Source organism: Cherax quadricarinatus, chromosome 4, assembly GCF_038502225.1.
Source record: "Cherax quadricarinatus isolate ZL_2023a chromosome 4, ASM3850222v1, whole genome shotgun sequence".
Taxonomy (NCBI): Eukaryota; Metazoa; Arthropoda; class Malacostraca; order Decapoda; family Parastacidae; genus Cherax; species Cherax quadricarinatus.
Window position 1 is genome coordinate 4,875,142 of NC_091295.1, and position 16,260 is coordinate 4,891,401.

Consider the following 16,260-nt stretch of genomic DNA (forward strand, 5'->3'; position numbering starts at 1 on the left):
ACTCCACTGCTGACAGTGCAGCACTCTAATATTGATGATTGTGCACTGCTCCAGGGAACCCTGGCTTTATTTGTTTTTACTGTTACACATAAACATGTCTGTCTGTTTCTCTATCTCTCTGTCTATCTGAGTAACTCTCTCTTCTTAACTGTCTTTCTGTCTGCCTGTGTTTCCCAGTCTCTCTGTATGCTTGTCTCTTTCTGTCTCACAGAGCTGCTCATGAACCATCAGGTATTACACATGATACAGAGTGGTCACGTCTGATTCTAGAACAAACAAAAATGCGTATTACTTGCCAGTATAACACTGTGGATTTTTTAGGTTATCCTAGGTAATTTACACTATATATGATAACTGTACTTAGGGTTACCTGTGAGACAGAGACAGAGACAGGGATTGACAGAGACAGGGATGGACAGAGACAGGGATGAACAGAGACAGGGATGGACAGAGACAGGATGGATAGAGACAGGGATGGACAGAGACAGAGACAGGGATGGACAGAGGATAGACAGACAGAGGATGGGCAGAGACAGGGATGGGCAGAGACGGGGATGGGCAGAGACAAATAGATATAGACAGAGATAGAGACAGCCAAAGTCAATCAGCCAGCCAGCCAGCCAGCCTGCCGAACACGTATTACACATGTTCCAGAATCAGTTCTCTCTACTTAGGGCAGAGGTTACAGGACATTCTGGCAGGATGACACTGTCAGTGGTATCAAAATTGAAAGGATGTGGCACAAATGTTGCACAACCAGCATAACCTGAACCAGTATCATTTTAGAGCAGGACGATCATGCCTGTCACAACTGCTGAACCATTATGACAGAATTACGGAGGCATTAAAAGACGACCAAAATGCAGATGTGATTTAAACAGATTTTGCATAGGTGTTTGACAAATGCAGTCATGGAGTAATAGTGCACAAAATGAGGGGCATGGAATTTACTGGGAAGGTAGGCAGATCGAGTTTTGGGCTCCTAACACACACAACACAAAAAGTAGTAGTTAACAGAGCAAGATTCAGCATCAGCGAGGTAAAAAGCTAAGTGCCCCAAGGCATTGTCCTGGCACCTCTGCTGTTTCTCATCCTCATAGCAGACATAGATAATAACACCCATCACACTTTTGCATCATCATTTGCAGATGACACTAAAATAAGCATGAAAGTCACTAGGGTAGAGGACACTGAAAAATTACAGGAAGACATAAGCAGGGTTTTCCACTGGGCACTGAAGAACAACATGATGTTCAGTGGTGATAAGTTCCAGCTGCTTAGGTATGGAAAGAATGAAGAACTCAAAAGGAACACTATATACAGAACTCAAGAGGGTCACCAAATAAAACAAAAGGAACATGTAAAAGACCTGGGAATAATTATGTCAGCTGAAAAGATAAAGAATCACACACAAAGTGGGAGTTGTCACAGCTGCTCTTTGCTGATGACACTGTGCTCTTGGGAGATTCTGAAGAGAAGTTGCAGAGATTGGTGGATGAATTTGGTAGGGTGTGCAAAAGAAGAAAATTAAAGGTGAATACAGGAAAGAGTAAGGTTATGAGGATAACAAAAAGATTAGGTGATGAAAGATTGAATATCAGATTGGAGGGAGAGAGTATGGAGGAGGTGAACGTATTCAGATATTTGGGAGTGGACGTGTCAGCGGATGGGTCTATGAAAGATGAGGTGAATCATAGAATTGATGAGGGAAAAAGAGTGAGTGGTGCACTTAGGAGTCTGTGGAGACAAAGAACTTTGTCCTTGGAGGCAAAGAGGGGAATGTATGAGAGTATAGTTTTACCAACGCTCTTATATGGGTGTGAAGCGTGGGTGATGAATGTTGCAGCGAGGAGAAGGCTGGAGGCAGTGGAGATGTCATGTCTGAGGGCAATCCTTTCTTTTAAAGACCACAACAAGACAACGATCACGATAACCAAGAAGATGATGAGGTGAATATTGAAAACTTTCAAAACAAGGGAAATAATGCTGATGGTGACATTCTTCAAATCACTAATGCTCCCTCATTTAGAATATTTCTCATTACTGCTGGCACCATTCAAAGCAGGAGAAATATCAGAGCTGGAACAAATACAGAGATCGTTTACAGCTCACATTGAGCCAATAAAGCACCTAAATTACTGGAAATGCCTTCAAGTCTTGAACATGTACTCACTGGAGCGGAGGAGAGAGAGAGATACATGATAATGTATACCTGGAAAGTAAGCACACTGCCATAACATACTGGAGTGAGAGATATGGGAGGAAGTGTACAATAAACCCAATGAGGAGCAGGGGTGCAGTGGGGGCAATAAGGGAACATTGTATCAACATCTGGGCTTTCAGACTATTCAACATCTTACCAGAAGATATCAGATACATGGCTGGAACAAGTGTAGAAGCCTTCAAGAGGAAACTGGACAAGTATCTTCACCAGGTGCCAGATCAACCAGGCTGTGATGGATATGTGGGGCAGTGGGTCTCCAGCAGCAACAGCCTGGTTAACCAGGCAAGCACCAGACAAGCCTGGCCCATGGCCAGGATCCGAGAGTTGTGAAACTCTCGACTCTTCAGAGGAATATCAAAGGTATGGGTTATTATCAAGGTTTTTGATTTTTCCTCAACCACTTGTGGCCACATTCATCTCAGGGTAAACATCACTTTCCTCTTAAAAGGGAAATGTTAATACAACATGGCATCAGTGAATCCCTGGTGTTTTCCACATTGTTTGCTCTAGCTGGCACTCGATTGAACTGGTGCTTCCACAAGGTATTAAGTGGTCCCAGATTTTTAAAATTCTGCACACACACTGAGTGTTAAGACCCATTCTGTACTGACCAGGCATTTCAGGCCAATCGTGCCAAATTTGGAGGCAGGAAAAATAAAACGTTGATCTACATTTGGAGCGCTAGCAGTCAGACTGTAGATCAACGTTTGGAGAGTTAAGGGGTTAAGCAATGTATGGATTCTGCTTACACCACTTCTTCACCCTGAGACTAAAGAAATACTCCTGACTTAAATAACAAAAAGGCACAATACCGTGACTGGAACGATACACAAATAACCCGCACATAAAAGAGAGAAGCTTACGACGACGTTTCGGTCCGACTTGGACCATTGACAAAGTCAATGGTCCAAGTCGGACCGAAACGTCGTCGTAAGCTTCTCTCTTTTATGTGCGGGTTATTTGTGTATACTCCTGACTTCCCTGTTACTCAACTGTTTTTGACTTCCAGCTGTGTCCTCAAGTTCTTGTTTCTTACTTTTCAGACAGCCTGTCTCTGTTTACCCTAACAATTCCCTTGAGTATTTTGTATGTTGTCACCATATCTCGAATGAATTCTTCTGTTCTCCAATATTATTAGATTCATTTCCATTATCCTCTCATAGCTGATGCCCCTTAACTTTGCACTTTCTCCAGTTTCTTAAAATGCTTCCTCAGGTGTGGGTTCCATACTGGTGCTGAGTACTCAAAGATGGGCCTCACTTATATTGTATTAAGTGCCTGAAAGCATTCTTTGTTGAGATTTCTGAAGACTACCCTTAGATTTGCCAGGTAACCATTGGTTGCAGAGGTTATTCAATTGACCTGTGCCACTGGTGAAATAAGAACATAAGAACATAAGAACGAAGGAACACTGCAGAAGGCCTACTGGCCCATGCGAGGCAGGTCCAAGTCTCCTACCGGCTTAAGCCAATGCACCCAACCTAGCCAGGTCAGGTCACATTGACTTAAGGGAGGAACACGGCAACCGACCTGGTAGCACAAGCTATCAGGTCCAACTCACACCCACCCACATCCACTCATGTATTTATCCAACCTATTTTTAAAGCTACACAACGTTCTGGCCTCTATAACTGTACTCGGGAGTTTGTTCCACTCATCCACAACTCTCTTACCAAACCAGTACTTTCCTATATCCTTCCTGAATCTGAATTTTTCCAACTTAAAACCATTGCTGCGAGTCCTGTCTAGGCTAGATATTTTCAGCACACTATTTACATCCCCTTTATTTATTCCTGTCTTCCATTTATACACCTCAATCATATCCCCCCTAATTCTACGTCTTTCTAGAGAGTGCAGATTCAGGGCCCTTAGTCTATCCTCATTATTCGCACCCCTAGAACTTTCTCTCTGAGGGAGATCTGAAACCTCTGTCCCCTGAGACTATACACAGTGTTAGGTCTTATGTCCCTTTCCACAGTCTTAATGACCTTGCATTAACCAATCTTGCAGTTTGTCCAGATCCATCTGTAGTCTTTTCCTGTCCATGCCAGTTTTACATCATCAACAAACAGGGATGCATCTGACTCTGTTGTATCTGGAATATCATTCACAAAAAACAGAAACAGTTCTGGCCTTAATACTGATCCTTGAATCAACCTGCTTGTTATATTTCCCCATTCTTCCTGGACAGTCACTCTTTGCCTCCTTTCTCTGAGGTACTCTTTAATTCACTGAGGTATGTCCCCTATTATTCCTGCCTACACCACAAGTTTTTGCCCGAGTCTTATGTGGAGTGCTGTATCAAATGCCTTCTTCCAGTCTAAGAAAATGTAATTCACCAAGCTGTCTCCCTTCCATTACTTTGTCATATAGTTCCATAAGGTCAATGAGACAAAATTTACCATCTTTTGTGCATTCTTGTCTTGCAGACTTAATTTTAATCCTTGTGCAGTAATTTATCTGTAACAGAATTTCAGCATAATGCCAAAATCCTGAAGCCACTTGTTTCCACTCAAACGAATGCACAAATGTTTTATTTTTTAAAAGTATATGAGTGTTACAAAATTAGGTGACATTTATTTCATATGTTATGGAAAGCCACTGGTTATGCAGACCATTTCAAGCAAATTAAAACTACTGCTGACATTATGTTGTTGCATAGTTAGATTATTTCAATGCTAAGCCTAATATAATTAAGATGTCTGAAGGTGAGGTTATTAATGAATAACACACCAGCTGTCTGCCACAGTGAAGGTGCCAAGAGGTAGTTTGGGGAGGAGGGGCTTTATTCTTCCCCTATCATCTCCATCAGCTAACTCATATTACAATAAATTGTTTATCAGCACTAAATCCTCAAGATGCTTCATTTTAAGAGTAATTCTTTATTTTTGAGATAGTATGTCATTATACAGTCAGAGGAAATTTTCACCCTTCCAGCATCCAGACCCCAGATCTGAAACTTGTTCACAGGCTCCAAGAATTTTCAAAAACATTTTTATTTTTTCTTATGAAATGGTAGAGAATCTTTTTCTAAAGGCATTATAACAAAAAGTATGAAATTTGATGAAAAATTAGCAAATTAGGCTTTAACAAATTTTGCTGCATCAACAATATTCATGTGATGGCGATTTTGCCCACTTTGACTCCTATTTTAGGTCAATTACATTGTTCTGGTCGACCAAATTCTTGTCTATTATGCTACTGTGCCTTCCATTGTATCGACTGAGCACATGAAACTGCCCATTCAACTATTTTAACTACCCAATAAAGTGATCAGAAATTGGTAATTTGGCCAATTTCACACAAATTTCAAAATATTCCAGTTTCAAAATAGGGTCCAGAATAAACAGTTCAGGCATTCCTGGCACTAACATTTCCTCTGTTTATTAGTTATATTTCCAGGTTTTACACATGAATTCCATTTTTATTTTTTATTCACAATGAGTTTTTATTCACACCAAAAAATAGATTTACTGTAGAGCAATATTGTAATAATTGTATACATTCATGAAAGCATATTTGACCCACCAATTCACATGTATTGGACACGTAATGTGATTTGTTTACTCCTGAACATAAGCAAAAGTCAAACATTTCCATTACTTTGAGCTTAATTTCAAGCTATTTTCCATCCTAAAACCAGTCAAAATCATATCTATTTCTGTAACATATCTTCCATTCTGTCAAATAAGATCAAGAAATCATAAGTACAACCATAAAAACCACATGAAAATATGCTATAAAGTTGCTGTTTTAAACCAAAAACACAGTCACAGTTTTTTCTCATTATGTACTTTGTGCTGCATGATATATTTTATATGGTGCACACTTCCCACATTCTCTCGTATCTAGGCCCAAGTTTACCACTCACAGCTTATCTGAGTGAGCTGAGCTCATCATGTAGTACTATGGCACTGACCCTGGCTTTAAACCCGTAGAACAACAGCATGGACCCTGAAACATTAAGTGTTGTACTTCATTAAGTGTGACATTGTAATAGAAAAACACATCAGGATTATGCTATCACTTTACTACTTACATTTGCTAAGAGGTTCAAATCATACCATGAGGCTTTCATAGATCTGTATATGCTGGTGTGTATCAGTGTAAGTTTGCTGTTTAATCCTGCAGCATGTGAACGCATTTTTCCTGCTGGTGGCTGTTATAAACCTGTGTGAGCAACAACAGTGGTGATAGCAAAATAATTCATATTACAGTATATCTATATACAGTGGAACCTTGGTTTTTGTATGTCCTAATTGGAGAGAATTCTTGGAGAAAATTCTCTATAAAATGTATTTTTTGTTAATGCTTTTGGGTGTCTGGAACAGAACCATTTAATCCGTTCCAGACGCCCAAATATATCAACAAAAAATACATTTTATAGAGAATTTTCTCCAAGAATTCTCTCCAACTAAGGCATATGAAAACCGAGGTTCCAATGTATTTGAAATAAGCCAAGAGTCTGAATGCTGAAGGTGTCATTGATAGTTTTGCTTCTGTCCATAACTTCATAACACGAAGCCTTTTATTTGAGAGTACTGTAGAATGAATATTGTAGTACTGTAGAATGAATGCTGTAGTATATTGCTGTATATCATTAACCCTTTCAGGGTTGGTGCCGTACTAGTACGGCTTGCACGACAGGGTTGGTGCTGTACTAGTACTCATAAATTCTAGCGCCTTCAGATCTAGCAAGAGAAAGTTGGTAGGCCTACATATGAAAGAATGGGTCTATGTGGTCAGTGTGTGCAGTATAAAAAAATTCCTGCAGCACACAGTGCATCATTAGAAAAAAAAACTGACTGTGTTTTTGGTTTAAAACAGCGACTTTGCAGTGTACTTTTGTGAGCTATTTATGGTTGTATTCTAGTTTTCCTGGTCTCAGTTTATAGAATGGAAGCATACTACAGAAATTGAGATGATTTTTATTGGTTTCACAATGAAAAGTACCTTGAAATTGAGTTCAAAGTAGCAGAAATGTTCAATTTTTGCCATAGTTCAAAAGTAAACAAATCATGCCTTGCATCCAATACATGTCAACTGGTGAGTCTAATATTCTTTCACAAGTGCGCTGATATTAATTATACCATTTCTACTCCATTTCTACACTAATGCAGTAGTCTGCATAACAGTAAATCTTCTATTTTTTGTGAGAATAAAAATTCAAAGTGGAAAGCAAAAGAATGGAAGAGGGGCCTGGGGGTGTGACTAATGAACAGAGGAAATGTTATTTTAGTGCTGGGAATGTCTATCTTGTTTATTCTGGACCCTATTTTGAAATTGGCATCTTTTGAAATTTGTTTGAAATTGGCAAAATTGCCAATTTCTGACCACCTTATTTGGTAGTTGAAATTGGGAAATGGGTAGTTTCTTGTACTCATTCGATAGAAAAAAGGGAGTTCTAGCAAAATAGGTATGATTTTTGTCGACTGGTACGTTGGAATTGGCCGAAAATAGGGCTCAAAGTGGGCGAAATTGCTGATGCGTAAACATCGCCGAGACCGCTAGCTTCATGAGAGCATAATTTCGTTTTCCATCAAATTTCATACTTTTGGTGTCATTATGATTAGGAAAAGATTCTCTATCATTTCATGAGAAAAAATAATTTTTTTTTTCTAAAAATTTCCGACCCTGAGAACAAGTTTAGGAGAGGCCCTGCTGACCCTGAAAGGGTTAACCACTTGACTGTTGCAACCCCAAATCCTGAGGTGTCTCCTGGTGTCGCAAAAATTAAAAAAAAAAAAATTCTTATGAAATGATAGAGAATCTTTTCCCGATGGTAATGACACCAAAAGAATGAAATTTGATGGAAAACTGATGGAATTACGCTCTTGCAAAGTTAGCGACTTCAGCGATATTTATGAATCGGTGATTTTGCCCATTTTGAGCCCTATTTTTGGCTAATTTCGTTGTTCCAGTCAACCAAACTCATAGCTGTTTCTTTAGAACTCCATTTTTTCTATCGATTGAGTATAAGAAACTGCCCATTTACCGATTCCAACTACCCAATAACATGGTCAGAAATTTGCAATTTGGCCAATTTCACGAAAATTAAAAAATATGACGATTTCAAAATAGGGTCCAGAATGAACAATACAGACATTCCTGGCTCTAAAATAACATTTTCTTTGTTCATCAGTCACATCTCCAGGCCCCTCTGATATTACTCTTGCTTTCTATTTTTAATTTTTATTCAAACAAAAAATAGAAGATTTACTGTTATGCAGGCTACTGCAATATTGTAATAATTGTATAAATAATGTCAACCCATTCATGACTGCATAGTAGAATGGCTAGTTGGACATTTATTGGACAATGACATCATTTGTTTACTTTTGAACATCGGCAAAAATCAAACACTTCCGTTATTTTGAGCTCCATTTCAAGGTTCTTTTTATAGTGAAACCAATCAAAATCACCTCTATTTCTATAATATGTTTCCCATTCTATCAAATGAGACCAAGAAAACAAGAATACAACCATAAATACTATACGAAAATAAACCGCAAAGTCGGCATTTTAATTAAAAAAAAAAAAAGTCGGAGTTTTTTTTTCTCATCATGCACTGCGTCCTGCAGAATTTTTTTTATATGGTGCACACTGACCACACAGACCCATTCTCTTACATTTGGGCCTACCAGCTTTCTCCTTGATTTGAAGCCGCTAGAATTTATGAGTGTACATGTATATATATATATACGTGAAACACGGTGGCTCGTAAGACGTATACTTATGACCGAAACAGTCAAAGGGTTAATAAAGGCTAGGTAAATAAAATTATTTGGATGGCTTGCATACTGATGTAGTTTCATGTAATTATTGATCTTATTCTAAAATATGGAGAGTTGCTTCCTCTTACGTAAAGTGTGAATACAAAGATCTGTAGAATATTTTGCTATTTTCATAGACATTTAACACACACAAGTTGTCAGCTTTTTTTTCAACAATCCGGCTGTATCCCATCGAAGTAGGGTGGCCCAAAAAGAAAAACAAAACTTTCTCTTTTTAACTTTAGTAATGCATACAGGAGAAGTGGTTACTAGCCCCTTGCTCCCGGCATTTTAGTCACCTCTTGCAACACGCAGAAGTAGCAAGACATATCCGAAATCTTGCATGTTTATAAGACAGAAAAAAGACACCAGCAATTCTACCAACACACACAAGTATAAGCAGTATGTTTGCTTTTCTTGCTTGCTGTTGGAAGCCTCCTCTATTCAACAAGATTTTCACCTCCTATGCCCCACCTGTTCTGAAGCTTCTGGTCTCCCACCAAGGTAGGGTGACCAAAAATAAAGGAAAAATATTTAGTAGTTGTCTTGCCAGTTGTCATAATTCATATGACTTTCTGAGCTGGAGTACAGTGCAGGCACTGTACTTCCCATCTCTAGGACTCAAGCCTGGCTATCCAAGTTCTCTAAGTCCCTTCATAAATATTGATGGTAGAGGTAATTGATGATGATGTGATAGTTGATATGGTGGTAGAGGTGTTTGATGTTTTATTCAAAGTGGTAGTTGATGTAGTGTTGATAGAATTAGGTGATACTGTACTTGAAGAGGTAGTTAATATTATCGGGGTAGACATAGGTGATGTAGTAGATGGCTCACATTGCAACAGCACATTAAGTCATAAAGGTGACTTACCACCACTCCTGTCTACCAACCTGCTGCTGGATGCTTAAATCCTAGCACTCATAACCTTCATTTCCTTATCAATCCAACCCTTCCTGGGACTAGCTCTACCCTTCCTTCCTTCCACCCCCTATATTTATTTACCCTCTTAGATAAATAAATATAGGGTGGAAGTGCTCTAAATTATACCTTTGATAACCCAACATTGCCATATAATATTTTTCTTACCTTACTGACTGTCTCCCACCAAGGTTGGGTTTCTTTTAAAAAGAAAACACATTTATTATCACTTATTCAATTTCTGTCATTCCACCTTATGGGTTGTCCCTGAATCTTGTCCTAAAAGTTGCCTTGCTTATTCTCCAACAGCACATCTATTGAAAGTCATTGGTCCATATATACTCCTATCTAACATGCTCACACTAGCCCCTAAAACTCAAAGCCTCTTTTATCCCTCCCTCCAACCATTCCTTGAATAATCCCTTTCCCTCCCACCTTCCTCCCCAGATTTATACACCCACTTTGCAACCTATTCCTGCCCATCCTCTCTACATGCCCAAACTATCTCAACAATCCCTCCTTAACCCTCTGGATTATACCCTTGGTGATCCCACTTTACCTTTTAATTTTTATGCTCTGAATTTTCTGCATGATATGCACACCATGCATTCCTCTCTAACATGACATCTCTGCTGCCTCTAGATTCCTTTTTGCCATAGTGTTGACAACCCATGCCTCACACTCATATTTCAAGGTGTTGAATTATTTGTTGGTACCAATATTCTCTGGTACATATGTTGTTTTTTTATTTTTTGACTTGCAAGTAATCTTCTTTTTGCATCATATTTTATCTTATTGTTTACTGAAGTATAGTTGTTATCCCCAACCCAGTCATAATTGTATTAGTACAGTAATTTAATTTTAGTTAATTTTTCCCACTGTAATGTTCATATTTATGGACTTTTGTAAATTTATTATGTGAGTAATACAGTCTCTGCTCACTTAACGACATATTCGTTTACCGACGACTTGGACTTACGACAGGCTCTCTGACCAGTATGCATACCTAAATATGTAATGTATATTAGAGCTGATTTCCTCTATTCTTTTTATTACAATATACAGTACACTGCTGTATAAACATTTAAAAATATACCAGAAATATTATAAATGGTGCAAAGGTGACATTAACCCTTAGACTGTCCAAATGTAGATCTACGTTCGCTCGTGTAGTGGTCCGAACGTAGATCTACGCTTTTTTTTACATGCTTTCAAATGGAGAAAATCAAAGTCGGAGCGCTACACGAGTAAATGTAGATCTACGTTTGGACAGTTTAAGGGTTAAAACAATACCAGAGACAGTTGACACAAACCCACTACCATTATAGTATGCTCCTCACTTAGCGACGAATTTGTTTACCGATGTGGTCTTAGGAACCGAACTCCATCACTAAGTGAGGAGAGGCCATATTTGATGCCAATATCAACATGTATGTACTGTTATAAAAGAAACTAGTATTATAAAACTCAGTATTTTAAAAGTTTGTTATTTAAGAGTTTTTGTTCGTTATACTGCATGCAGAAACTTGATTGTCTTTGTTTCATATTGGTTTCAGATTTTTCTTTCGATGAAGGATCGTGGTCATCGTGGGCTTGGTCACTTGGGTCAGCGCTCCTTCCAGTTTACTGGGAAGATGAAGAAAATGCTGTGTCAGCTCACAGGCACCGTCTTAACAAGACACTGCATATGGGCCTTTATGTGGAAACTGCTACCTGGACTTTTAAGGTGTGTTATTGCCTTTATTGTCACAGATGTGGATGCTACTCTAGTATGGCATTATAAATACTACTGAAAGTTCACTAACTATAGAAAAAAATTTATTAATTGCATCCAAAATTATAAGCTTACAATTTTGAATATTCCCTGGTTCAAAATTGCAAAATTATAGCCCCAACTTCTCTGCTGCTTTCATGTTTAAATGAATAACAGCTGTTCATAGTTATTATAATGCAATGTTTAGTTCTTACTGGATGGTCTGGTAAACCATTGGAATTCCTCGGTGAAATAATTAAAACATTTACCGAGTAGTTTATCATGTGAGACCCACGCCAAGAAACTAAGGTTCTTACTTCTCCTAATATAAAATTGAAACTTACCTCTTAAATCATTAATAAGTTCTTTAACCCTTTCAGGGTTCACAGGCGCTCTCCCAGACTTGTTCAAAGGGTCGCCAAATTTAAAAAAAAAAAAAAATTATTAAACAGGTCTAAATGCTACTCTAAATTTGGTTGCTACTTAAGGCAACTGACAGTACAAATAAGAGAAGCTGTGAGGTTGGGAGGCAGTGAGGGAGAGAAACATTGTTTTGTCAGAGGCAATGTGGTGGTTAGGCTGACATTTCTTCCCACACTTTTATCTTAAATATCATCACAAAATCTTACTTCACTGATTTCTGATTTCCAGTTTCCTGTGTAATCCTACTGGGTTCCATTATTAGTGACAAATTACATGGGAAAGATGGGGGGAAAAGGAAGAAGTCAGATAAAACAATACTGTGAGACAACATTTACACAAAGATAGGTGCTTGTCGGCTGTAAGATGTCAGCAGTATATTGTAAATGCCAAAACATGATGCCTTTTTACTACTGATGCCTTTTTACTACTGCCAATAATCAGAGATAGTGACTACATACATCAACAAGTGTTCAGTGTGGCTGAAACACCTACTTTCTTTTGTAAAGATTGAAAAATAAGAAAGGGAAGTAACTTAATGATATGTGCAACCATCCTTATGATAACTTACTGGCAACACTGACTACACCAAATTTTTGTTACCGAGATCTGGCTTAAGGTGGGTAGTGGTATCACCACTACCCTCAGCTACATCATGAGTGTCTACTATCATATTCCATCTCCAGTTCAGTTATATTTATTATGATATATACTTAAGAGGGTTATGATGTTTACTGGCACTCAGCACTGATAGTTATTGGAAACAAACTCATGTGCAGTTTAATGTGATCCTTTATTGACAACATTTTGCCCACACAGTGGGCTTTTTCAAGTCACAAACAGATCTACCTGGGGTGGAAGGTACAGGAGTATTTAGAGTTGGGTTCAGAATGTTGAGGTCAGGTGGAGAATGGTGCATCTGATGATCTACCGGGCGGGTAGATCATCAGATGCAGCATTCTCCACCTGACCTCAACATTCTGAACCCAACTATAAATACTCCCGTACCTTCCACCCCAGGTAGATCTGTTTGTGGCTTGAAAAAGCCCACTGTGTGGGCAAAATGTCAATAAAGGATCACATTAAACTGCATATGTGTTTATGTTTCCATTATGTCAGTATTTTATACCATTTATTTTCATTGATAGTTATTGCTGATACATTCACTACTACATAATCCTGCACTCCACATCCTGGGTCAGTGTTCAAGAGTTCTTCTCTTCATTTTTCTGTAATTGTGGAGTCTCCAGGAAAATAGCCCTTGCTGACATGGAGTCTTCACTGTATACTTGTATTTCAGTAGGAATATTTTAATCTAATTATTATTATGCAATATATCTTTTAATACTTAGGTATTTGTAGTTTATAAAAACAAGTTACATATTTAAAATATATTTCATTGTATGTGAATAATTTAAGCTCTGCATCATTTTTAGTTAACAGAATCGGTTCAAGATAGCGGATATTTTGGACCAACGAAGATGCGATTTACACCATTCATGCGAGTTGAGCACCAAGGAAGCTTTGCTACTGTTGTTGTTCGGGGTTTAGAAGCAGTGAATGTACAACTTGGCATATCAACACTCACTGTTGATCCAGTAGGCCACTGTATGTGTGGCATTCAAGATATACAAGATGTGAGTTATGCCACTCATTTAAACTTCATTAATGAAGCTGTGAACTGTGTATGATATAAGGATAATATTCTCCAATATCTTCACTTTAAACGTGTTTCATGTTTTCAAGATGTTATTTCTCTTGCTTTAAAACTTAATGAAAAGCCAGGTGAAAGATGCATGAACATTTGTTAAGTAGATACAGTATTAACAAACAGGAGAGATGAGGGAATGCTCTCTGGCATTTATGGTGACCCTATTACATGTCACGTTTTAAGAGAGGACTGGTAATTATTTCTTTAAAAAAGTTAATACAGTGGACCCCCGCATAACGATCACTTCTGAATGCGACCAATTATATAAGTGTATTTATGATAAATTAGACACATGTGCAACTCTTGGGTATCTTTATTGAGGAAACGTTTCGCCACACAGTGGCTTCATCAGTCCATACAAAGGAGAATCTTGAAGAACAGGAGGAGAATGAGGTAATCAGTCCCTCAACCTTGAGTCGATGTGGTCAGTCCATCAATCTTGAATAGAATACGGCATACGTGCTGAGAAGGAGCTTATAAACCGTTGGCAGGAGAGGTGAAGCAGTCATAGGTCGTGTAACATTTGTTCAATGTTGAAGTAGGTCGTGCCCAAGAATTAGGCAAGCGAAGAATTCCCAAGTATTAAGATCCCAAGAAGTTGCAGTGTATTTATGTAAGTGCGTTTGTACGTGTATGTTTGGGGGTCTGAAATGGACTAATCTACTTCATAATATTCCTTATGGGAACAAATTCGGTCAGTACTGGCACCTGAACATACTTCTGGATTGAAAAAATATCGTTAACCGGGGATCCACTGTATTTGTAATTCTTGTACAGGATGTGAGACTACGAAATATAATGTACTATACACCTACCATCCGACTTACGACCTGCTCGACATACGACCATTCGACTTATGACTGTGTTTTGTATGCCAAATTCCTGGGAAATAAACAACTGTTTGTGTTACACACAGTGTTTATCCTAAGCCTTACAGTATAAAATACAGTACTAACAGCATAAAAAGTAAAGTAAAAAATGGAATACCAAAAAAAACAATAAAATAAAGTCATTACAAAAATGTGATGCTAATATTCAGTAGTAAGGTTCGACTTACGTCCATTTCAACTTAAACCAGTTGGTCGGAACTGAATTCGGTCGTAAGTTGGATGGTACTTGTTTTTGTAGATGTGCTCTCAGGCTAACAAAAAAATTCTTGTTCCTAGGGTAATGTTTCTGCTGGCCAAGATCAAACTATTCCAGTAAAAATTGAATCGTTCCTTAGCATTGGACAGGAGGGCCAAGAATATCTTTCTCGGTCATTATTCGATCCTCAAGTTCTGATGGAAGCTCAAGAGCTTTGGGAGTACTCATATTCCTGGGATAAACATATTAAGGAGACTACAGGTTCGTGATTAATGTTTTACAGTGAATTATTATGTACCTAATTCTTGTGTAGTGGTTATGGTAATTATATTGTAGTACAGCCTCTCCTCACTTAGTGACGTACTCATTTACCAAAGACTCAGACTTACGACAGGCTCTCTGACCAGTATGTGTACCTAAATATTGTATGTTAGAGCTGATTTCCTCTGTTCTGTTTATTACAATATACAGCATATTACTGTAAAAACGTTTAAAAAAAGATACCAGAAATGTTATAAATGGTGCAAAGGTGACATTAAAGCAACATCAAAGATGATTGTAACAAACCCACTGCCATTATAGTATGCTTCCCACTTAGTGATAAATTCGTTTACCGACGTGGTCTTAGGAACGAAACTCCATTGTTAAATGAGTGGCTGTACTTATGGTAATTAAACATTATGCACATAGCTATAGTGTTGCAATTATAAGTACTGTATGATTAAAGTCTTCTTTTAACTAACCGGTCTTATCCCACCGATGCTATGGTTAAAGTAATGTAGTTTTTTATTAAACACTCTGGTTGTCTCCCACCGAGGCAGGTGACCCAAAAAGAGAAAGAAACACTTTCACTATCATTCACACATAATTGCTGTCTTTGCAGAGGTGCTCAGATACAACAGTGCAGATGTCACTCCAAACAGCCAATATTCCAAACTCATCCTTTAACCTTTTCAGTGTGGAAACTTCTGCTGCTCGCAAGCATGCTAATGGTGTTGAAGAATTAAAAAAAAAAAAATTCTTATGAAATGATAGAGAATCTTTTTCTGAAGGTAATGAAACCAAAAGTTCAAAATTTGATGGAAACTTAGTGAATTACGCTCTCGCAAAGTAAGCAATCTCGGCAATATTTATGCATGGGTGATTTCACCCACTTTGAGTCCTATTTTGGGCCAATTCCTTTGTTCCACTCAACCAAACTCATAGCTATTTTGCTAGAACTCCTTTTATTCTATCAATTGAGTGCAAGAAACCATCCATTTACCTATTTCAACTTCACAAAAAAGTGATTGCAAATCATTAATTTGGCAAATTTCACACAAAATTCAAAATAGGGTCCAGAATAAACAATGCAGACATTCCTGGCACTAAAAT

At 38.1% G+C, this 16,260-nt stretch overlaps 1 protein-coding gene across 1 annotated transcript in view; it reads left to right on the forward strand.

The window, feature by feature from the left end:
• Vps13B (vacuolar protein sorting 13B) overlaps window positions 1-16,260 on the forward strand; it is a 394,231-nt gene that overhangs the window by 55,780 nt on the left and 322,191 nt on the right. Inside the window, exons 8-10 of the mRNA XM_070098172.1 lie at window positions 11,473-11,642; window positions 13,526-13,726; window positions 14,967-15,147. Of these exons, the coding sequence (XP_069954273.1) occupies window positions 11,473-11,642; window positions 13,526-13,726; window positions 14,967-15,147 (552 nt within the window). The remainder of the gene's footprint in view (window positions 1-11,472; window positions 11,643-13,525; window positions 13,727-14,966; window positions 15,148-16,260) is intronic.